Source organism: Balaenoptera physalus (genome assembly GCF_965194825.1).
Source record: "Balaenoptera physalus genome assembly, chromosome: 7".
Taxonomy (NCBI): domain Eukaryota; kingdom Metazoa; phylum Chordata; class Mammalia; order Artiodactyla; family Balaenopteridae; genus Balaenoptera; species Balaenoptera physalus.
In genome coordinates, this window is record NC_138886.1 from 97994520 (window position 1) to 98011937 (window position 17418).

A 17418-nucleotide genomic window follows, 5' to 3' on the forward strand; every position below is an offset into this window, starting at 1 on the left:
CTCGATCCCTGGTCAGGGAACTAAGATCCCACATGCCACAGGGCAACTAAGCCCACACGCCACAACTACTGACCCCGCATGCTCTGGAGCCCGCTTGCCACAACAAAAGACCCTGCATGCCACAACTAAGACCCGGTGCAGCCAAATAAATAAATAAATATTGAAAGAAAGAAAATGTTCCCCTCACTTCTTAAACCAATTTGTTTGGTATCTCTCATATGTGATACAAAAATGTCATTAAACAAAGAACCCAGTTTTTCAATGACAGCATCTGTGGCAAACATTAATGATAATAGCACTTATTATTTGTACTCATTCACCAATCTCTTTCCCCATCCACTCTTTCTAAAGTGATGTCCTTCTTGCAGGTTTCTTTTTTCCTCATCTGATGCTTTACAGCACTAACCACTTTGCATCCTCTCAGTCTCTTCATGACTGTTTCCAGAGTCAGCGCCTCAAAACCAAAGTCATGTGATCCTTTACATCTCTGTTTATGTTTTCATAGACCCAGAGGCCACTGCTGTGTGGGGATGGTTGTGATTTGGTGTTTAACAAAGTATACAGTTCAAACTGTTGTTAATGTTAATAAGTTTTTGCAGATAGGACAGACAAAATAATGATTAAGATAAAGTTAAATTTCTGAATTTAACTGAAAAAAATCCTGAATACTGGTCTCTCTGAAAGTGGTAGGAATTCTTTACAACTTCTGTTGACCTTTTAGGGGGATACTAATGAAAAGTTAAATATACCAGTTGTTCCAAATCTGTCTGTAAAAATGTTAGAATACCGTTCTTGGGTCTCTCCCCTTGTGCACAATCTTAGGAGCAAAGGCCCTGATAGCTTCTATTCCAGGCTAGCTCTTCAAGGAAATCTGTAGCATCTGCTTCCTGTGTAACAAAGATCATGTTTCCTTCAGGCCAAAGCTTAGCAGGCTTGCCACAGCTCCCTCATCAAACATGGGGGATTGCCTAAGCATGGAGTTCCTCAGCTGTGATGCAGACTCAACCTGTGCTCCTCTGCATCATCCCCAGGGGGCTTGGAGGGCAAGGGAACCCATGTGATTACGGAGCGTGTGCTGCCTTCAGTCATAAAGTTGTTTGTCTCTGACCCAGCAATCTCATGTCTTCTGCTAGCATCTATAAGGTGTGTTATCAGGGTGAAATCTCGGACCCTTCCCAGCCCTTCGTAAGGGAACAGGCTTCGCTCTCTCTCTCCAGGAGGGAAGGGATCACTGGCCAAGTGATCCTGATCCTTTCCTAAGGAGTCACACATTTCTTTGGCGATGGGAGTGGGGTGGAGGTGTGGTGATTGCTCTGGTTCTCCGTCCTAACATCACTCCTAACCCTGCAATACGGTGAACTTGGGTAAACAATCCAAATATGTATATGTGGTGCCTTCCCACCAATGGGAAAGGAAATTAACTTTATGGAGGTATTTATATGTGCCAAGCATGTGTTAGAGCCTCATGTTTAGTACTAAGGAGATGGATGTTGTGGTCTTTATTTTACAGGAAGGTTAAGTATGACCTGAGGCTACAATTGCTGACAGGTGGAAAGCTAGGCTCCCCATTCAGGTCACCTCAGTCCAACAGTTAAGCTGGTGTGCATTGTTTTAATAAGGAGACCTTTCCCTTATACCATCCATGATTAGTCTCTGCATTCAAAACCCCCATCACACTCACTATTGACTTGCTTCATGAGTACAGTACATATCCAGGCACTAGATTTAATTTTTTTAGTTTTCATTCATAAATTTGGTATTGACATGATTGGTTGTTCTAATATAGTATTTTAATTAAAACTAGTATGTGAAATGCATTGTGTGTGCTTTTTAATTGTGTATAATTTTGTTTATAAGTCTTTGTTTTTTTCTCCACGCCCTTTCTTTTCTCCCAAAATAAAGACTGGTTAAAATTCTTGTTATAGTATCCTGAATATAAATTTTCTTTGTTACCAGGTTAATTTTGATTCTGAAAATGGACCAATAGTTTACAACACCCTGAAGAAAATATTTAAGAACACACTGGAAGAAAAAAGAAAAATGACAAAAGATGGCCCTAAGCCTGGCGTTTAGTGAGGCTGACTTTCCCCTCGTGAATATTTCAGACCTGAAGATCTAGATGGCATTTCTGCTCATAGTTGAACAAGCTGAAATGTGGAACTGCTTCGTCTCATAGCACTTTATTTCAGATGCTCTTGGTTTGTGCTAAGAATGCTTGTTCCTGTGTGGAGCAATTATTTATTTTAAAATATCCTTGAGTTACATTTTTGTGTTGAAAAATTGCCATAAAGTTGGTGCCACTTCTTTTATTTATTTAACTGGATTAATATTGTTGTATTAATTTTTTAAGAATGCGGTGTTTACATCCTTATTCTTTTTGACATTTTGGAAAAAGCTGTAGCTCTTCTTTCCAAAACAATTATCTTACTGATGGAACTCTTCCTAGAGTTTTTACCAAATAGATAATTTTAGTAGTAAAACTTCACTGTGTGTCTATTCCCCAATACATGACCTAAGGAAGTCACCAAGTGTCTTAAACTGTTTTATATTTGTTAATAAGAAGGCAATTGACACAACATTTTTAAAGGATTTTTTAATATTTGTTTGAATTTGTTTTTTCTTTTTATAAATGTGGCAAAGGGTCTCAAATGTATTATTTTTCAGAGTGATTTAGTTTTACGTTAAAAGATTGACAGTGCAGTGTTTGGGACTTATTACTGTAGGAAATAGACTTGCTCTTTGTCAGGCTTCCAGACAACCTCACTGACCTCTGCTGTCACAGGCGGAAGGAGCAGTTCTCAACACATCAAACCTTATTCCCACTCCCCTGGGCTGTTGCTGAGCTGAGCAGCATCTTTACAGAGAAAGTGAGATCAGTGACAGGCAGTATGGGAAGCTGCAGGACTCCAGCAGAAAGAACTGTCTTACAGGGGCGGGCGCCCTAGCCATAGCCTCTCCCCAGAGGCAGTTCTGTTCATGCCGATGTTGTGATAGCACGAGCACCAGCCCACACCTCCTAAATCTATCGTTCCATAAATCCAGTTGCCTCAGGGCCCTATCTTTGGCTGCTTTACTTCTATGAGAATTAAGACTTTTAAACTGAATTTGACTCAATGTAGGTTGCATTCATTTGGATAAGAGGAAGTAATTGCTCAAACTATTTTAGTTCCTTATAAACCAAACTATCAGCAATGGAAGCCATTAAATATTATTTAAATGAATATGTGGGGCACGAGAGGCCAAGCCACAGAAGAGATAGTAGTTTTTCCCAATAAAAGTGATATTAAACCAATTTCTAACTAAAGCTACTACTTAATCTTAAAGACAGAATTTCAGGGGAAGTAAGGCTAATTTACAACAAATGAAATTTCTCCAACTTGTGCATTTCTGAATCAAGCTCTAGCACATCAAAAATATTTTAGTCATTATTGGTCTTACTAACTCTAGCGGCAAATGCCAAATGCCGCACTGTTTGAATTTTTTAGGAAATCAAATCCAGTGAATTTTAATGAACTGGGTTGCCCATTCCTGAAATTTCTTATTTTCAAGTGCCTGATCTGGGAAGGAAGGGGAGAAAACAATTACATTTATCCAAAGGTACATTATGAAAATATGTTTTTTACCTAAAAAGATGTTTATCCTCATCTCAGTCAGTCTCACGTGGGCAGGCACCACCATGGCTTATTTGGCAAGTGGCTTTTGGCTTGTGTGTCTGAAATGATCGTTTCAGATTAGAGGATGGATCCTGCAGAGCCATGATGTGACTGCAGCAGTGCATGTCTAAAATCTAAGTGCACCAGCCTGAAAAAGAGAGATGGTGGGAGAAATTAATCAGACTGTATACAGTTTTTGTATTAATTTGAATAAAAGTGGGGGAAAAAACCCATAACCTTCGTCTTGTAGTTCTTTAGCTTGGTGCTCTTGAGATCCTGATGATAAAGCTGTGGCTTTGTGATTAGAGTATCCTGATGGGCAGCCTGAGTTGCAGGCTGAATAGTCAGCTAGCCAGGCTCTAGTCAGTCCCCATCCTGTCGGTGCAGAATGACCAAGGGGTGGAGACCGCAGATAGGAGGGTTCTAAGAGGAATGTGTGAGGAAAATCTCAAGGTCGGCAAGATTCCTGCCTTCCTGTGTTTGAACTGGTGGGGAGTTCTTTGTAGCCCGGAGGATAGAAATCTACCTTCTGGAAGAAGTTACAGGGCTGCAAAATTTAGGTCAGCAGAGTGGAAAGGGCCAAAAGCGTACACATTCAGAACTTAACTACCATGGCTGAGCACATGCATTGTCTTGCTTACTTCTCTTACAAGACCAAGAGAGAAGTATTTTTCATACTTGGCTGATGAAAGAATTCCCCTCTGACTGACTTTGAACCATGCTCACCTCCCTCTTGAGGCCCTTTCAGCACTCGACTCCACGATGGCATTATAGAACATCATATTATCCATAACTTCAGTGAAAATATCCCACATTTTTTGTCCTCTGAAAAAGACTGAGCTCACGCTGTTACTGTTTTATATATATATAAATATATATATATGCATACACACACATGCATATATATATATATATGATCTCTAGCATATCACACTTTTTGGTTTTTTCCTGTTTCAGAGAATTTGCTGATGCTCTTTGAGATGAAGTGCTGCTGTTTTAGAGATTGCTTCATCTGTTTGCATAACTCAGAAATGCTATGCTGATCTACTTTCTCATAGCTTCAGCCAGCTTCCCAGTTCTATCTGAGAAAGAGTATGTGCTTTCGTCACTCTGGAGTCCGTGAAAATAACCATATATCATACTTCAATAGAGAGAAAGTTTCTCTATTTTCTCCTAAGTGGAGGACACTTACTCATATGCTTGGGTGCTATTTCTGGCTGTTCTCTAGAGGTCTAAAAAAATTTCCAGAGATGCTATGTTGTAGACAATGCATGCCCCAAGTTCTTGGTATCTGAAGACCCCCAAATAATTTGGATGATTGTTTAAAAGTGATAGCTTACTCATAGGATCTTTGTTGTTGTTCAAAATTAATAAGCATTGATATATTTTCAGTGCAAGTGAACCAAGAACCACATTCCCTTTGGTGCTTTTTATTTTTATGAATGTGGCCCAAGATTAGCACCTTACCAAAGGAGCCCTTTTCATTGTTAGGTGTTGAAAATTATTTACAGATAAAATGGCAGGAGAAAAATTCAACAAATCCTGTTACACAGTGGTGCATTATTTTTTAGTTATGCTTTTAAGCATGAGCTGATCTCTGATTAGCCCAACGCTGACAATAAAACTGATTTATAAGTAATCACAATGGAGCCATTCAATAGTGGAGCTGTGGCAAACCTTCGTTCTAAGCCATCAACTAAAATATCCAGTCACTAAAAATAATGTCCCAATAAGACTTTAATATCATAAAACCTTTTGCACTCACAATAAGTTTCATACATCCACTGCAATTTATATCACAATAGAAGGCTGTTACGCTCCTGCCTCCTGGCTTTTTTGATGAAAAGATGTTTTAAGAATGAAAAGAAGTTTTAAGATTGCCTCTGGGAGGCAAATGAAAACATGTTTTAAGATTGCCTCTTTGGGAGAGAAGTTATGTTTTTAGAATACTTTCCTACTTACATGACCATTTGATTACAGTCTTCAAATACTCCTTGGTTTTGATTTAGTGAATTGCTTTATCATTTTCTTTCTCCTCTTAAAAATAGAACAGGACTACTCAGACGTTGAATCAGGTTGAACCATATTGAATGGCCATTTCTGCAAGTCAAAAATTATCAAATATGGGCCATTTCATATGGTTCAACCTAATACTAAACTTAATGTACCTGGGACTGGTAGGTGACATTTTCTGAATTATTTTAGCAAAGTTTAGATGATCAATTATTTTCTAAGAATATCCTGTATGCTCACATTAGAGTTCCAATACAATTGGAAGAGACTAATATGAAACTCCTATTCGTTCAGCAGTTGATTTGTGCTACTCTGTGCTTGCACTCTGCTGATGCTGGGGACGCCCAGGAATCATTCCGTCATTCATCCCGCCATCAGGAGCCAAGTCTAGTGCATGTCTATATCCGCCACGTCACTTGTCCATGCTATCTTCTCCTTCCATCAGCACCCTGAGTTCTGCATTGTATGCCACCTCGCTACCCCCTTCAGTCCACACTTGCACTCTTTCTATACAATGCTGGAAGACTAATTCTCAACACTTATTATTCAGTTAATTCTGAATGTCCTTCAAAACTCGGTTCTGATCCCTTCAAACAGAATATGTTCTAACTAACTCTTTGTTAAGTGTAATTAAGTTCAACTACCTGACGACCAAGGAGGTGGGGAGGTGTTATAGGTTGAATTATGTCCTAAAATTCATATGTTGAAGTCCTAATCCCCAGTACCTCAGAATGTGACTGTGTTTGGAGATAGGGCCTTTTAAGGGGTGATTACGTTAAAAGGAGGCCCCGTATGTGTGGGCCCTAATCCAATCTGACTGCTGTCCTTAGAAGAAAAGATCAGGACACAGACATGCACAAAGGGAAGATATGAGGACACAGGGTATATGGCCATCTGCAAGCCAAGGAGAGGTCACCGGGGAACCCACGCTGCTGATACTTTCATCTTGGACTTCCAGCCTCCAGAATTGTGGGAAAATAAATGTCTGTTGTTTAATCCACCCATCTGTAGTATTTTGTTACAGCAGCCTGAGCTGACTGATACAGGAGGAAGCAAAATCTCTGCTCCTCCTCAGTGCTTACAGTGTAGCTTGTGTGTGTGTATAGTTTTACTTCAAATAACACATTGCTTGGTTTATAAACTTCATGTAAACTGAAGAATGCAGTATGCATTCTCCTGTGACTTGCTTTTTTTTGCTCAACATGCTCCTCATATTTATGCGTGTTGATGTGTGATCTATGTGTTATCTGCTGAGTGGTATTTCATTATGTGGATATACCACCATTTATCCCTTTGACTTGTGATAGACACTTGGTGGTTTATACTTGTACATTAGTGTAAACACATGAGTGCACACATGCAAGTTTCTCTAACCTGTGTAGCTCAGAGTGGAATTTATGGGTTTTAAGGTATGCACATGTCCAGTTTCCTATGCAATAAGAAAGCATTTCTAAAAATGTTTGTACCTGTTTACACTCCCAGCGGCCATGAATGAGAGTTCCCATTGCTCTGCATCCTTGTCAACACTTAGTACTGTCTGATGAGTGCTTGATTTTTGCCAGATCTAGTTGATGGAGATAGTGTTCCAATATGTTATTACATGTTTGGGGACATTTGTGTTTCCTCTTCTCTCAAGTGTGTGTTCACATGCATCTCTGTCTCTCACAGGACTTAAACATAGGATGCTGGATTTGTTGATATTCTTTCTTTTCATCCATGGAACTGCTACTCCTAGTGTAACACTGGGTGCATAGAAGGGATTCAACAAATGTGGGTAAAAGAAAGGGAAGGGGGTAGAGGAAAGGAGGGGAGATCCCTGATGTCAGTGTATATAGAAAAAATACCTAGGGCAATTATATTTAAAAACGAGAGTGGAGTGTATAGGGGCATAATGGAAGTAATATTTCTCCACTTCATTCAAAGTAGTAAAATATCCGTGCCAGTAGACGGTGCCAAGTTACGTATGTAATACCTACAGTAAGCACTAGGAAAACTATGCAAAGTGATACTCTCACAAACTATAATCAAGATGGACTTATTTTTAATGTTCAAATAACTACAACAGGAAAGAAAAGAAACAAGAATGAGGAACACAAAGCAAGCGAACAGTAAAATGACTGACTTAAGTTCTAACAATTACCTAAATTCAGATGGTCTAAATGCACCAATTAAAAGACAGATTGGCCAAGTGGATAAAAAATGATTAATAAGTCCTGTCTGCCAGAAACATTAAAATACAATGTTATAGATAGGTTATAGCATACATTATTTTTTAAAAAGCAGAATGGTTATATTAGTATCTGATAAAGTAGACTTTAGAGCAAAGAAAATTACAGAAACATTACACAATGATAAAAGGATCAACCCACCAGGGACACACAATCCTGAATACGTACACACCAACCATCAGAGCGTCCAGTTACATGAAGCAAAACCTGATAGAGCTGAAAGGAGAAATAGACAAAACCACAATTAGGGTTGGGACTTAAGCATCCCACTCTCAGCAACTGAGAGACCACGTGACAGAAAGCAAAACTGTAGAGTCACTGATACACACATACATGCATATGACAGTGGATTCTGCATACACAAATGCACACAACAAACACTGGCTCCTCTGCAGCAGTTCTGACTGGTTTATCTCAGGACCCCTTTGCTCTCCTAAGAATCATTAAGTTCCTCAAAGAGGTTTTGCTTATTTGTATTGTATTTATTGATATTTATATATATTAGTAATTGACAAATTTCTAAAATAATTCATTTAAAAGAACAAAAACCTGTTCTGTACTTCTTAACATAAATGTCTTTGTGAAAAATAACTATATTTTTAAATGAGTGGCATTGTTTTTAATTTTTGAAAATCTCTTTAAGGTCTAACAAGAGAAGACAACTGGACTCTCATATCTGCCTCTGCATTCATTTTGTTATACTATCACACATCTTGTAATCACTGGAAAACTCCACTCTACATTCATGAAAGTGAGAAATGCATGTAACATCTTTTTTTTTTTTTAATTTATTTATTTATGGCTGTGTTGGGTCTTCGTTTCTGTGTGGGAGCTTTCTCTAGTTGTGGCAAGTGGGGGCCACTCTTCATCGCGGTGCGCGGGCCTCTCACTATCGCGGCCTCTCTTGTTGCGGAGCACAGGCTCCAGACACGCAGGCTCAGTAGTTGTGGCTCACGGGCTTAGTTGCTCCGCGGCATGTGGGATCTTCCCAGACCAGGGCTCGAACCCGTGTTCCCTGCACTGGCAGGCAGACTCTCAACCACTGCGCCACCAGGGAAGCCCTAACATCTTAATGCTATAATGAAAAAGTTTGAAGCTTGAAGACACCCTGAAAGAGTCTCAAGTCCCCCACAGGTAGCCGTGACAGTGTATGACCTCTATCAACTCAAAATTAACAACCCAAATCTCCTTTCCAAGAAAGCCTCCCACTAAGGAGATGCTGCTGGAAGTAGAATTCAATTTGACAAGGAGGGAGAAATTGAGGGCAAAGGAAAAGAAGATCTTTTTAAAAGTTGGGAGAGGAACAGAAAGTATGAGTTGTTGTTGTTTTTTCTCATCACTTTTCAAAAACCACAGAGAAAGAAGCCCTGAAACCATGAAGGTAGGGAAGCCGTTCTGCCCCATCTCACATAGCATGAGCAACAATCCCATATAAAATTATTAAAAGAGCCAAAAAGATTAATGGATTAGGTGCAGAATAACATCCCTATGAATAAAGAAAGGATGCCAGAAAAATACGCTTGCAAATACTTACCTAATATTTAAATGAGCTTTAAAAATTAAGATTATAGAAGCTATGATAGAATAGCAAAAAATTAGAATATGAAAAACTCAGAAATGAGATGATTGGATAAAAAGAAGTCCTGAAAAAACAGATGAACTCAAGAAAGAATTAGAAATAAAAAGGAAAACTTTGAGAAACTGAAAATTAAACTAGATGGAACACAAGAGCAAGTAAATCCAAGAGAAACAAAGGTGGGAAGGAGGAAAACAAATTTACAAAGTAAGATTAAAAAGATTTGAGAAAAGTGATAGATACAGAAGACAGTCAAAGAAGATTCAACATAAGTATAATAGGAATTTCAAAAAAAGAAAGCCAAAATAATGGAAAAAACAAATTATAAACTGTAATACCAAAAAAATTGTTCAGTAAAAGAAGACTTAAAAGGATATACTAAAAGTTCACTCCATTTATCATTACATGGGAAAATTGACCCAGACTGGCCAAAAATGACACATATTCTAGTAAAATTATTGGATTTTGAAGGAAAAAGAAAAGCCTCTTTGGACAATCAGACAAAAAGACCAAGTCATTTAAAAGGGAAGTAAAATCAGACTGACATCAGACTTTTCAAAAGCAACACCATGCCAGAAGATAAATGATACATGAGTATCTTGTTAAAATGTCAAGCTATTACCTAAGCTATTTACAGATTCAATGCAATTCCAACAGCCCCCCTTTTTTTTTTTTTGAAGAAATGGAAAAAAGGATTTTGTTTCCAAGCAATGCAACCGTTATATATAAAGGCCACACATTTGTATGAACATAAAATAACTCAGAGAATATTATTCACATGAGTCCTTCCTAAGGAGTCTCCTAGACTTGGGATCAGGCCGAATCCAACCCACCACTTGTTTTTGTACAATGCATGAGCCATACAAAAAGTATAAAATATCTGTGAGTCCATAATTATATAAGTAAGTGAGCAATAGATAAGTGGAGGAGATGAGACAAATCTCTGAAGAATTCCATATTAATTTAGGTAGATACTCTTCTCTTCCCCACTAAAATGTGGGATGCACTTAGTAAGTTGCTTCCAGAAAGTATAATATGGAAGGGGACAGGAAGGTGTATCAGTTTACAGTGGAGAAAACTGGGAAACAGGTCCTGGCCTGGGAATCAAGGTCAATATCATCAGTGGTAAGTCATGTTGATAGCATTTTTCCATGGCATGCCATGGGGAGAAAGGCACTTTACCTCTGTGGTCATCCTCCCCAAAACCCATAAGTCCAGTCTAACCATGAGGAAAACATCAGGCAAATCCAAACTGTGGGACATTCATCAAAAAACCTGGGAAGTCCTCCTCAAAACTATCAAGTTAATCAAGGACCAGGAAAAGCTGAGAAACTCTCACAGCCCAGGGAAGTCTAAGGAGACATGATGACTAACTGTGATATCCAAGACTGAATTCTGGAACAGAAAAAGGACATTGGGAGAAAATTGGTGAAATCCAAGTGAAGTGTCGAGTTTAGTTAAGAGCAATGTACCAATGTTGGTTTCTTACTTGTGACAAACATACCATGGTGATATAGAATGTTAACAGTAGGGAAATTGAGTCAGGAATATACAAGAATTCTACTCTTTCTTTGAAATTTTTGTGTTAAGCTAAAACTGTCTTTAAAAGTTTATTGTTTTAGGGGCTTCCCTGGTGGCGCAGTGGTTAAGAATCCACCTGCCAATGCAGGAGACACGCGTTCGAGCCCTGGTCTGGGGAGATCCCACATGCCGCAGAGCAACTAAGCCCGTGCGTCACAACTACTGAGGCCGGGTGCCACAACTACTGAAGCCTGTGCGCCTAGAGCCCATGCTCCGCAACAGGAGAAGCCACCACAATGAGAAGCCCATGCACCACAACGAAGAGTAGCCCCTGCTCGCTGCAACTAGAGAAAGCCCGCGTGCAGCAACAAAGACCCAATGCAGCCAAAGATAAATAAATTTATGAAAAAAAAAGTTTATTGTTTTAAAAAGACAATCTTAAGGTGTATTATGGACTAAATCTTTGTGTCTCCCCAAAACTCATATATTGAAACCCTAATTCTCACTGTGTCTATTTGGACATAGGGCCTGTGAGGAGATGATATAGGTTAAATGAGGCCATAAAGGTGGGACCCTAATATGAGAGGGCTGGTGCCCTTATAAGAAGAGGAAGAGACACCAGAGTTTTCTCTCTGCCCTGTGGGGACACAGGGAGAAGTTGGCTGTCTACAAACCAGGAAGTGAGTCCTCACCAGGAACCAACCTGCCAGACCTTAATCTCAGATTTACAGCCTCTAGAACTGTGAGAAAATAAATTTCTGTTGTTTAACTCACCCAGTCTATGGAATTTTGTCGTGGCAGCCTCAGCAGACTAATATGAGGTGTATGATTATACTATGGTAGTATATTTGGCAATATATTGTATATATTGTATATATTGTATTTGGCAATATATTGTATATATTGTATTTCATTGTATATATGCACAGGAGGCTAGTCATATTTCATTGTATATATGCACAGGAGGCTAGTAGAACACTACAAAGAGGGACAATCAGATTATGAATTCATGATGCTACTATACACAACAACTTGTGAAATATTTGCCAAAAACTAGAAATGGAATCACATCTAAGTTTATCAGTTGTTAAAGACAACTTGGGGATGCAACCAGAATCTCCATTCTCTGGGAAACTACGTAGGACAAATGACCAGATTTCTTCAGTAAATAAATCACAAGGGAGGGAATCTGTAGATTTAAAAAGACCTATCTGCCAAATGCAACGTATAGACCTGGGCAGGATCCTGATACGAACAAACTATTATAAAACAGCAATGGCAACAACATCTAGATAGTTGATGATATAATGGAATTGTCATTTCCTTTTTTAAAAAGTCGTATTTTAAAGGTATAAGCTGGGGGCTTCCCTGGTGGCGCAGTGGTTGAGAATCTGCCTGCTAATGCAGGGGACGCGGGTTCGAGCCCTGGTCTGGGAAGATACCACATGCCACGGAGCAGCTGGGCCCGTGAGCCACAACTACTGAGCCTGCGTGTCTGGAGCCTGTGCCCCACAACGGGAGGGGACGCGATAGTGAAAGGCCCGCGCACCGCGATGAAGAGCGGTCCCCGCACCGCGATGAGGAGTGGCCCCCTCTTGCCGCAACTAGAGAAAACCCTCGCACGAACCGAAGACCCAACACAGTCAAAAATAAATAAATAAATAAAGTAGCTATAAGAGCACCCAAGCCCTTACATAAAAAAATAAAAAAATAAAAAAAATAAAGATATAAGCTGAAGTACTTACAAATAAAATGATGCAATGTCTGTAATTTGTTTCAAAATTACCTAATGGGAGAAAGGGTCTCCTAAGATCAGGGCAGAGTTACAGATGAAACAAGATTGGTCATAAATTAATCATTGTTAAAGCTGGTTGTTGGGTATATAGGGATTCATTTTCTCTGTTTTTGTATACCTTTGAAATTTTCCGTGATGCAAAGTTTAAAAAAGAAAAGCAATATGTACAATGTATTATTATTCAACTTACATAAATTTCTGTATATGACCTCCCCTGCTAGCCAAGACGGAAAAACAGAGACCGTATTTACCTCACTCCTGAAACAAGAATACACACACACACACACACACACACACACGAGCACCACCAACAACAACAACAACAATTACAATATTTAAGAAACTGGACCTCAGACAACAAAAGACAGTGATCTTTGGGAGATGGGAAACAAATGTTGTGAGCCGCAATACTGCCACAACTTACTGCCCTGAGAAAGTTTCCAGACTGTGGCAGAGAAAAGGAGACTGAGAACAGCCTGAGAGTTTCCTACTGGAGGAAATGGAGATGAGAGTCAGGAGAGACCAGGTGGCTAGAGCTGCTGGACAGAGTGCCACCCAGGAGAGAGCTGCACAGGCAGGAGCCCAGAGATCTGCAGAGGGCCCCCTTGGGTGCTCAGCTGAGTACTGATCATTTCATACATGAGGAAATTACCATATAAACAAACAGAAAAGAAAAAAAACAGATCATCATCTTCAAGAGACACAGAAAAAGCATTTGACAAAATCCAACATCCATTTCTGATAAAAATTCTCATCAAATAATAGAAAGGAACTTCCTCAACCTGCTGAAGGGCATCTACAAAAAGCCTACAGCAGATGTCATGTATAAGGATGAAAGTCTAAGTGCTGTCCCCATAAGATTAGGAACAAATCAGGGAGGGCTGCTCTTACCAGTCCTATTCAACATTGTATTGGAGGTTCTAGTTAGTACAGTCAGACAAGAAAAGAAATAAAAGGCATCGAGAGTAAAAAGTAAAAAAAAAATTTTTATTAATTTTTATTGGAGTATAGTTGCTTTACAATGTTGTGTTAGTTTCTGCTGTACAGCAAAGTGAGTCAGCTATACATATACATATGTCCCCTCTTTTTTGGATTTCCTTCCCATTTAGTTCACCACAGAGCACTGAGTAGAGTTCCCTGTGCTATACAGTAGGTTCTCCTTAGTTATCTATTTTAACATAGTAGTGTATATATGTCAATCCCAATCTCGCAATTCATCCCCTCTCCCTTCCTTCCCTGGTATCCATATGTCCGTTCTCTACGTCTGTGTCTCTATTTCTGCTTTGCACATAAGTTCATCTGTATCATTTTTCTAGATTCCACATGTAAGTGAATATTATACAATATTTGTTTTTCTCTTTCTGACTTACTTCACTCTGTATGACAGTCTCTAGGTCCATCCAAATCTCTGCAAATTGCACAATTTTGTTCCATTTTATGGCTGAGTAATATTCCATTGTATATATGTACCATATCTTCTGGGTTTTTCTTGAATTTTATTTTATTTTTTTATACAGCAGGTTCTTATTAGTTATCCATTTTATACATGTTAGTGTATATATGGCAATCCCAATCTCCCAATTCATCACACCACCACCACCACCCCTGGCCACTTTCCCCCCTTGGTGTCCATACATTGGTTCCTACATCTGTGTCTCTATTTCTGCCCTGCAAACCAGTTCATCTGTACCATTTTTCTGGGTTCCACATATATGCGTTAATATACGATATTTGTTTTTCTCTTTCTGACTTACTTCACTCTGTATGACAGTCTCTAGATCCATCCACGTCTCTACAAATGACCCAATTTTGTTCCTTTTTATGGCTGAGTAATATTTCATTGTATATATGTACCATATTTTCTTTATCCATTCATCTGTCAATGGGCATTTAGGTTGCTTCCATGACCTGGTTATTGTAAATAGTGCTTCAATGAACATTGGGGTGCATGTGTCTTTTTAAATTATGGTTTTCTCTGGGTATATGCCCAGTAGTGGGATTGCTGGGTCATATGGTAATTCTATTTTTAGTTTTATAAGACACCTCCATACTGTTCTCCATAGTGGCTGTATCAATTTACACTCCCACCAACAGTGCAAGAGGGTTCCCTTTTCTCCACACCCTCTCCAGCATTTGTTGTTTGTAGGTTTTCTGATGATGCCCATTCTAACTGGTGTGAGGTGATATCTCATTGTAGTTTTGATTTGCGTTTCTCTAATGATTAGTGATGTTGAGCAGCTTTTCATGTGCCTCTTGGCCATCTGTATGTCTTCTTTGGAGAAATGTCTAGGTTTTCTGCCCATTTTTGGATTGGATTGTTTATTTCTTTAATATTGAGCTGCATGAGCTGTTTATATATTTTGGAGATTAATGCTTTGTCCGTCGATTTGTTTGCAAATATTTTCTCCCATTCTGAGGGTTGTCTTTTCATCTTGTTTGTAGTTTCCTTTGCTTGGCAAAAGCTTTTAAGTTTCATTAGGTCCCATTTGTTTCTTTTTGTTTTTATTTTGATTACTCTAGGAGGTGGATCAAAAAAGACCTTGCTGTGACTTATGTCAGAGTGTTCTTCCTATGTTTTCCTCTAAGAGTTTTATAGTGTCCAGTCTTACATTTAGGTCTCTAATCCATTTTGAGTTTATTTTTGTGTATGGTGTTAGGGAGTGTTCTAATTTCATTCTTTTACATGTGGCTGTCCAGTTTTCCCAGCATCACTTCTTGAAGAGACTGTCTTTTCTCCATTGTATATCCTTGCCTCCTTTGTCATACATTAATTGACCATAGGTGTGTGGGTTTATCTCTGGGCCTTCTATCCTGTTCCATTGATCTCTATTTCTGTTTTTGTGCCAGTACGATATTGTCTTGATTACTGTAGCTTTGTAGTAAAGTCTGAAGTCAAGGAGTCTGACTCCTCCAGCTCTGTTTTTTTCCCTCAAAACTGCTTTGGCTATTCAAGGTCTTTTGTGTTGCCACACAAATTGTGAAATTTTTTGTTCTAGTTCTGTAAAAAATGCCATTGGTAATTTGATAGGGATTGCATTGAATCTGTAGATTGCTTTGGGTAGTATAGCCATTTTCACAATAATGATTCTTCCAGTGCAAGAACATGGTATATCTCTCCATCTGTTTGTATCATCTTTAATTAATTTCATCAGTGTCTTATAGTTTTCTGCATACAGGTCTTTTGTCTCTCTAGGTAGTTTTATTCCTAGGTATTTTATTCTTTTTGTTGCAATGGTAAATGGGAGCGATTCCTTAATTTCTCTTTCAGATTTTTCATCATTAGTGTATAGGAATGCAAGAGATTTCTGTGCATTAATTTTGTATCCTGCTACTTTACCAAATTCATCGATTAGCTCTAGTAGTTTTCTGGTAGCATCTTTAGGATTCTCTATGTAGAGTATCATATCGTCTGCAAACAGTGATAGTTTTACTTCTTCTTTTCCAATTTGTATTCCTTTTATTTCTTTTTCTTCTCTGATTGCCATGGCTAGGACTTCCAAAACTATGTTGAATAATAGTGGTGAGAGTGGACATCCTTGTCTTGTTCCTGATCTTAGAGGAAATGCTTTCAGTTTTTCACCATTGAGAATGATGTTTGATGTGGGTTTGTTGTATATGGCCTTTATTATGTTGAGGTAGGTTCCCTCCCTGCCCACTTTTTGGAGAGTTTTTATCATAAATGGGTGTTTAATTTTGTCAAAAGCATTTTCTGCATCTATTGAGATGATCATATGGTTTTTATTCTTCAATTTATTAATATGGTGTATCACATTGATTGATTTGCATATATTGAAGAATCCTTGCATCCCTGGGATAAATCCCACTTGATCAATGAGTATGATCCTTTTAATGTGCTGTTGGATTCTGTTTGCTAGCATTTTTGGGGGGATTTTTGCATCTATATTCATCAGTGATATCGGTCTGTACTTTTCTTTTTTTTTAGTATCTTTGTCTGGTTTTGGTATCAGGGTGATGGTGGCCTCATAGAATGAGTTTGGGAGTGTTCCTTCCTCAGCAAATTTTTGGAAGAGTTTGAGAAGGTTGGGTGTTAGCTCTTCTCTAAATGTTTGATAGAATTCACTTGTGAAGCCATCTGGTCCTTGGCTTTTGTTTGTTGGACGATTTTTAATCACAGTTTCAATTTCATGACTTGTGATTGGTCTGTTCATATTTTCTGTTTCTTCCTCGTTCAGTCTTGGAAGGTTATACCTTTCTAAGAATTTGTCCATTTCTTCCAGGTTGTCCATTTTATTGGCATAGAGTTGCTTGTAGTCGTCTCTTAGGATGCTTTGTATTTCTGCAGTGTCTGTTGTAACTTCTCCTTTTTCATTTCTAATTTTATTGATTTGAGTCCTCTCCTTCTTTTTCTTGATGAGTCTGGCTAATGGTTTATCAATTTTGTTTATCTTCTCAAAGAACCAGCTTTAAGTTTTATTGACCTTCGCTATTGTTTTCTTTGTTTCTTTTTCATTTATTTCTGCTCTGATTTTTATGATTTCTTTCCTTCTACTAACTTTGGGTTTTGTTTGTTCTTCTTTCTCTAGTTCCTTTAGGTGTAAGGTTAGGTTGTTTATTTAAGATTTTTCTTGTTTCTTGAGGTAGGCTTGTATAGCTATAAACTTCCCTTTTAGA

The 17418-nt window shown here is 38.6% G+C and overlaps 1 protein-coding gene and 1 long non-coding RNA gene across 10 annotated transcripts in view; both read left to right on the forward strand.

The window, feature by feature from the left end:
• Nucleotides 1-5928, forward strand: part of PTPDC1 (protein tyrosine phosphatase domain containing 1) — an 88169-nt gene extending 82241 nt beyond the window's left edge. For all 9 annotated transcript variants that reach the window (XM_082469678.1, XM_082469677.1, XM_082469676.1 and 6 more), the window contains one exon: nucleotides 1957-5928. In XM_082469678.1, the coding sequence (XP_082325804.1) occupies nucleotides 1957-2073 (117 nt within the window). In that variant the 3' untranslated portion in view covers nucleotides 2074-5928. The remainder of the gene's footprint in view (nucleotides 1-1956) is intronic.
• A 304-nt stretch (nucleotides 5929-6232) lies between these two features.
• On the forward strand, nucleotides 6233-12761 carry LOC309664558. The gene is made up of 2 exons (XR_014265926.1): nucleotides 6233-12340; nucleotides 12717-12761. It is a non-coding gene; the product is annotated as an uncharacterized lncRNA (long non-coding RNA).
• Nucleotides 12762-17418: the final 4657 nt, after the last annotated feature.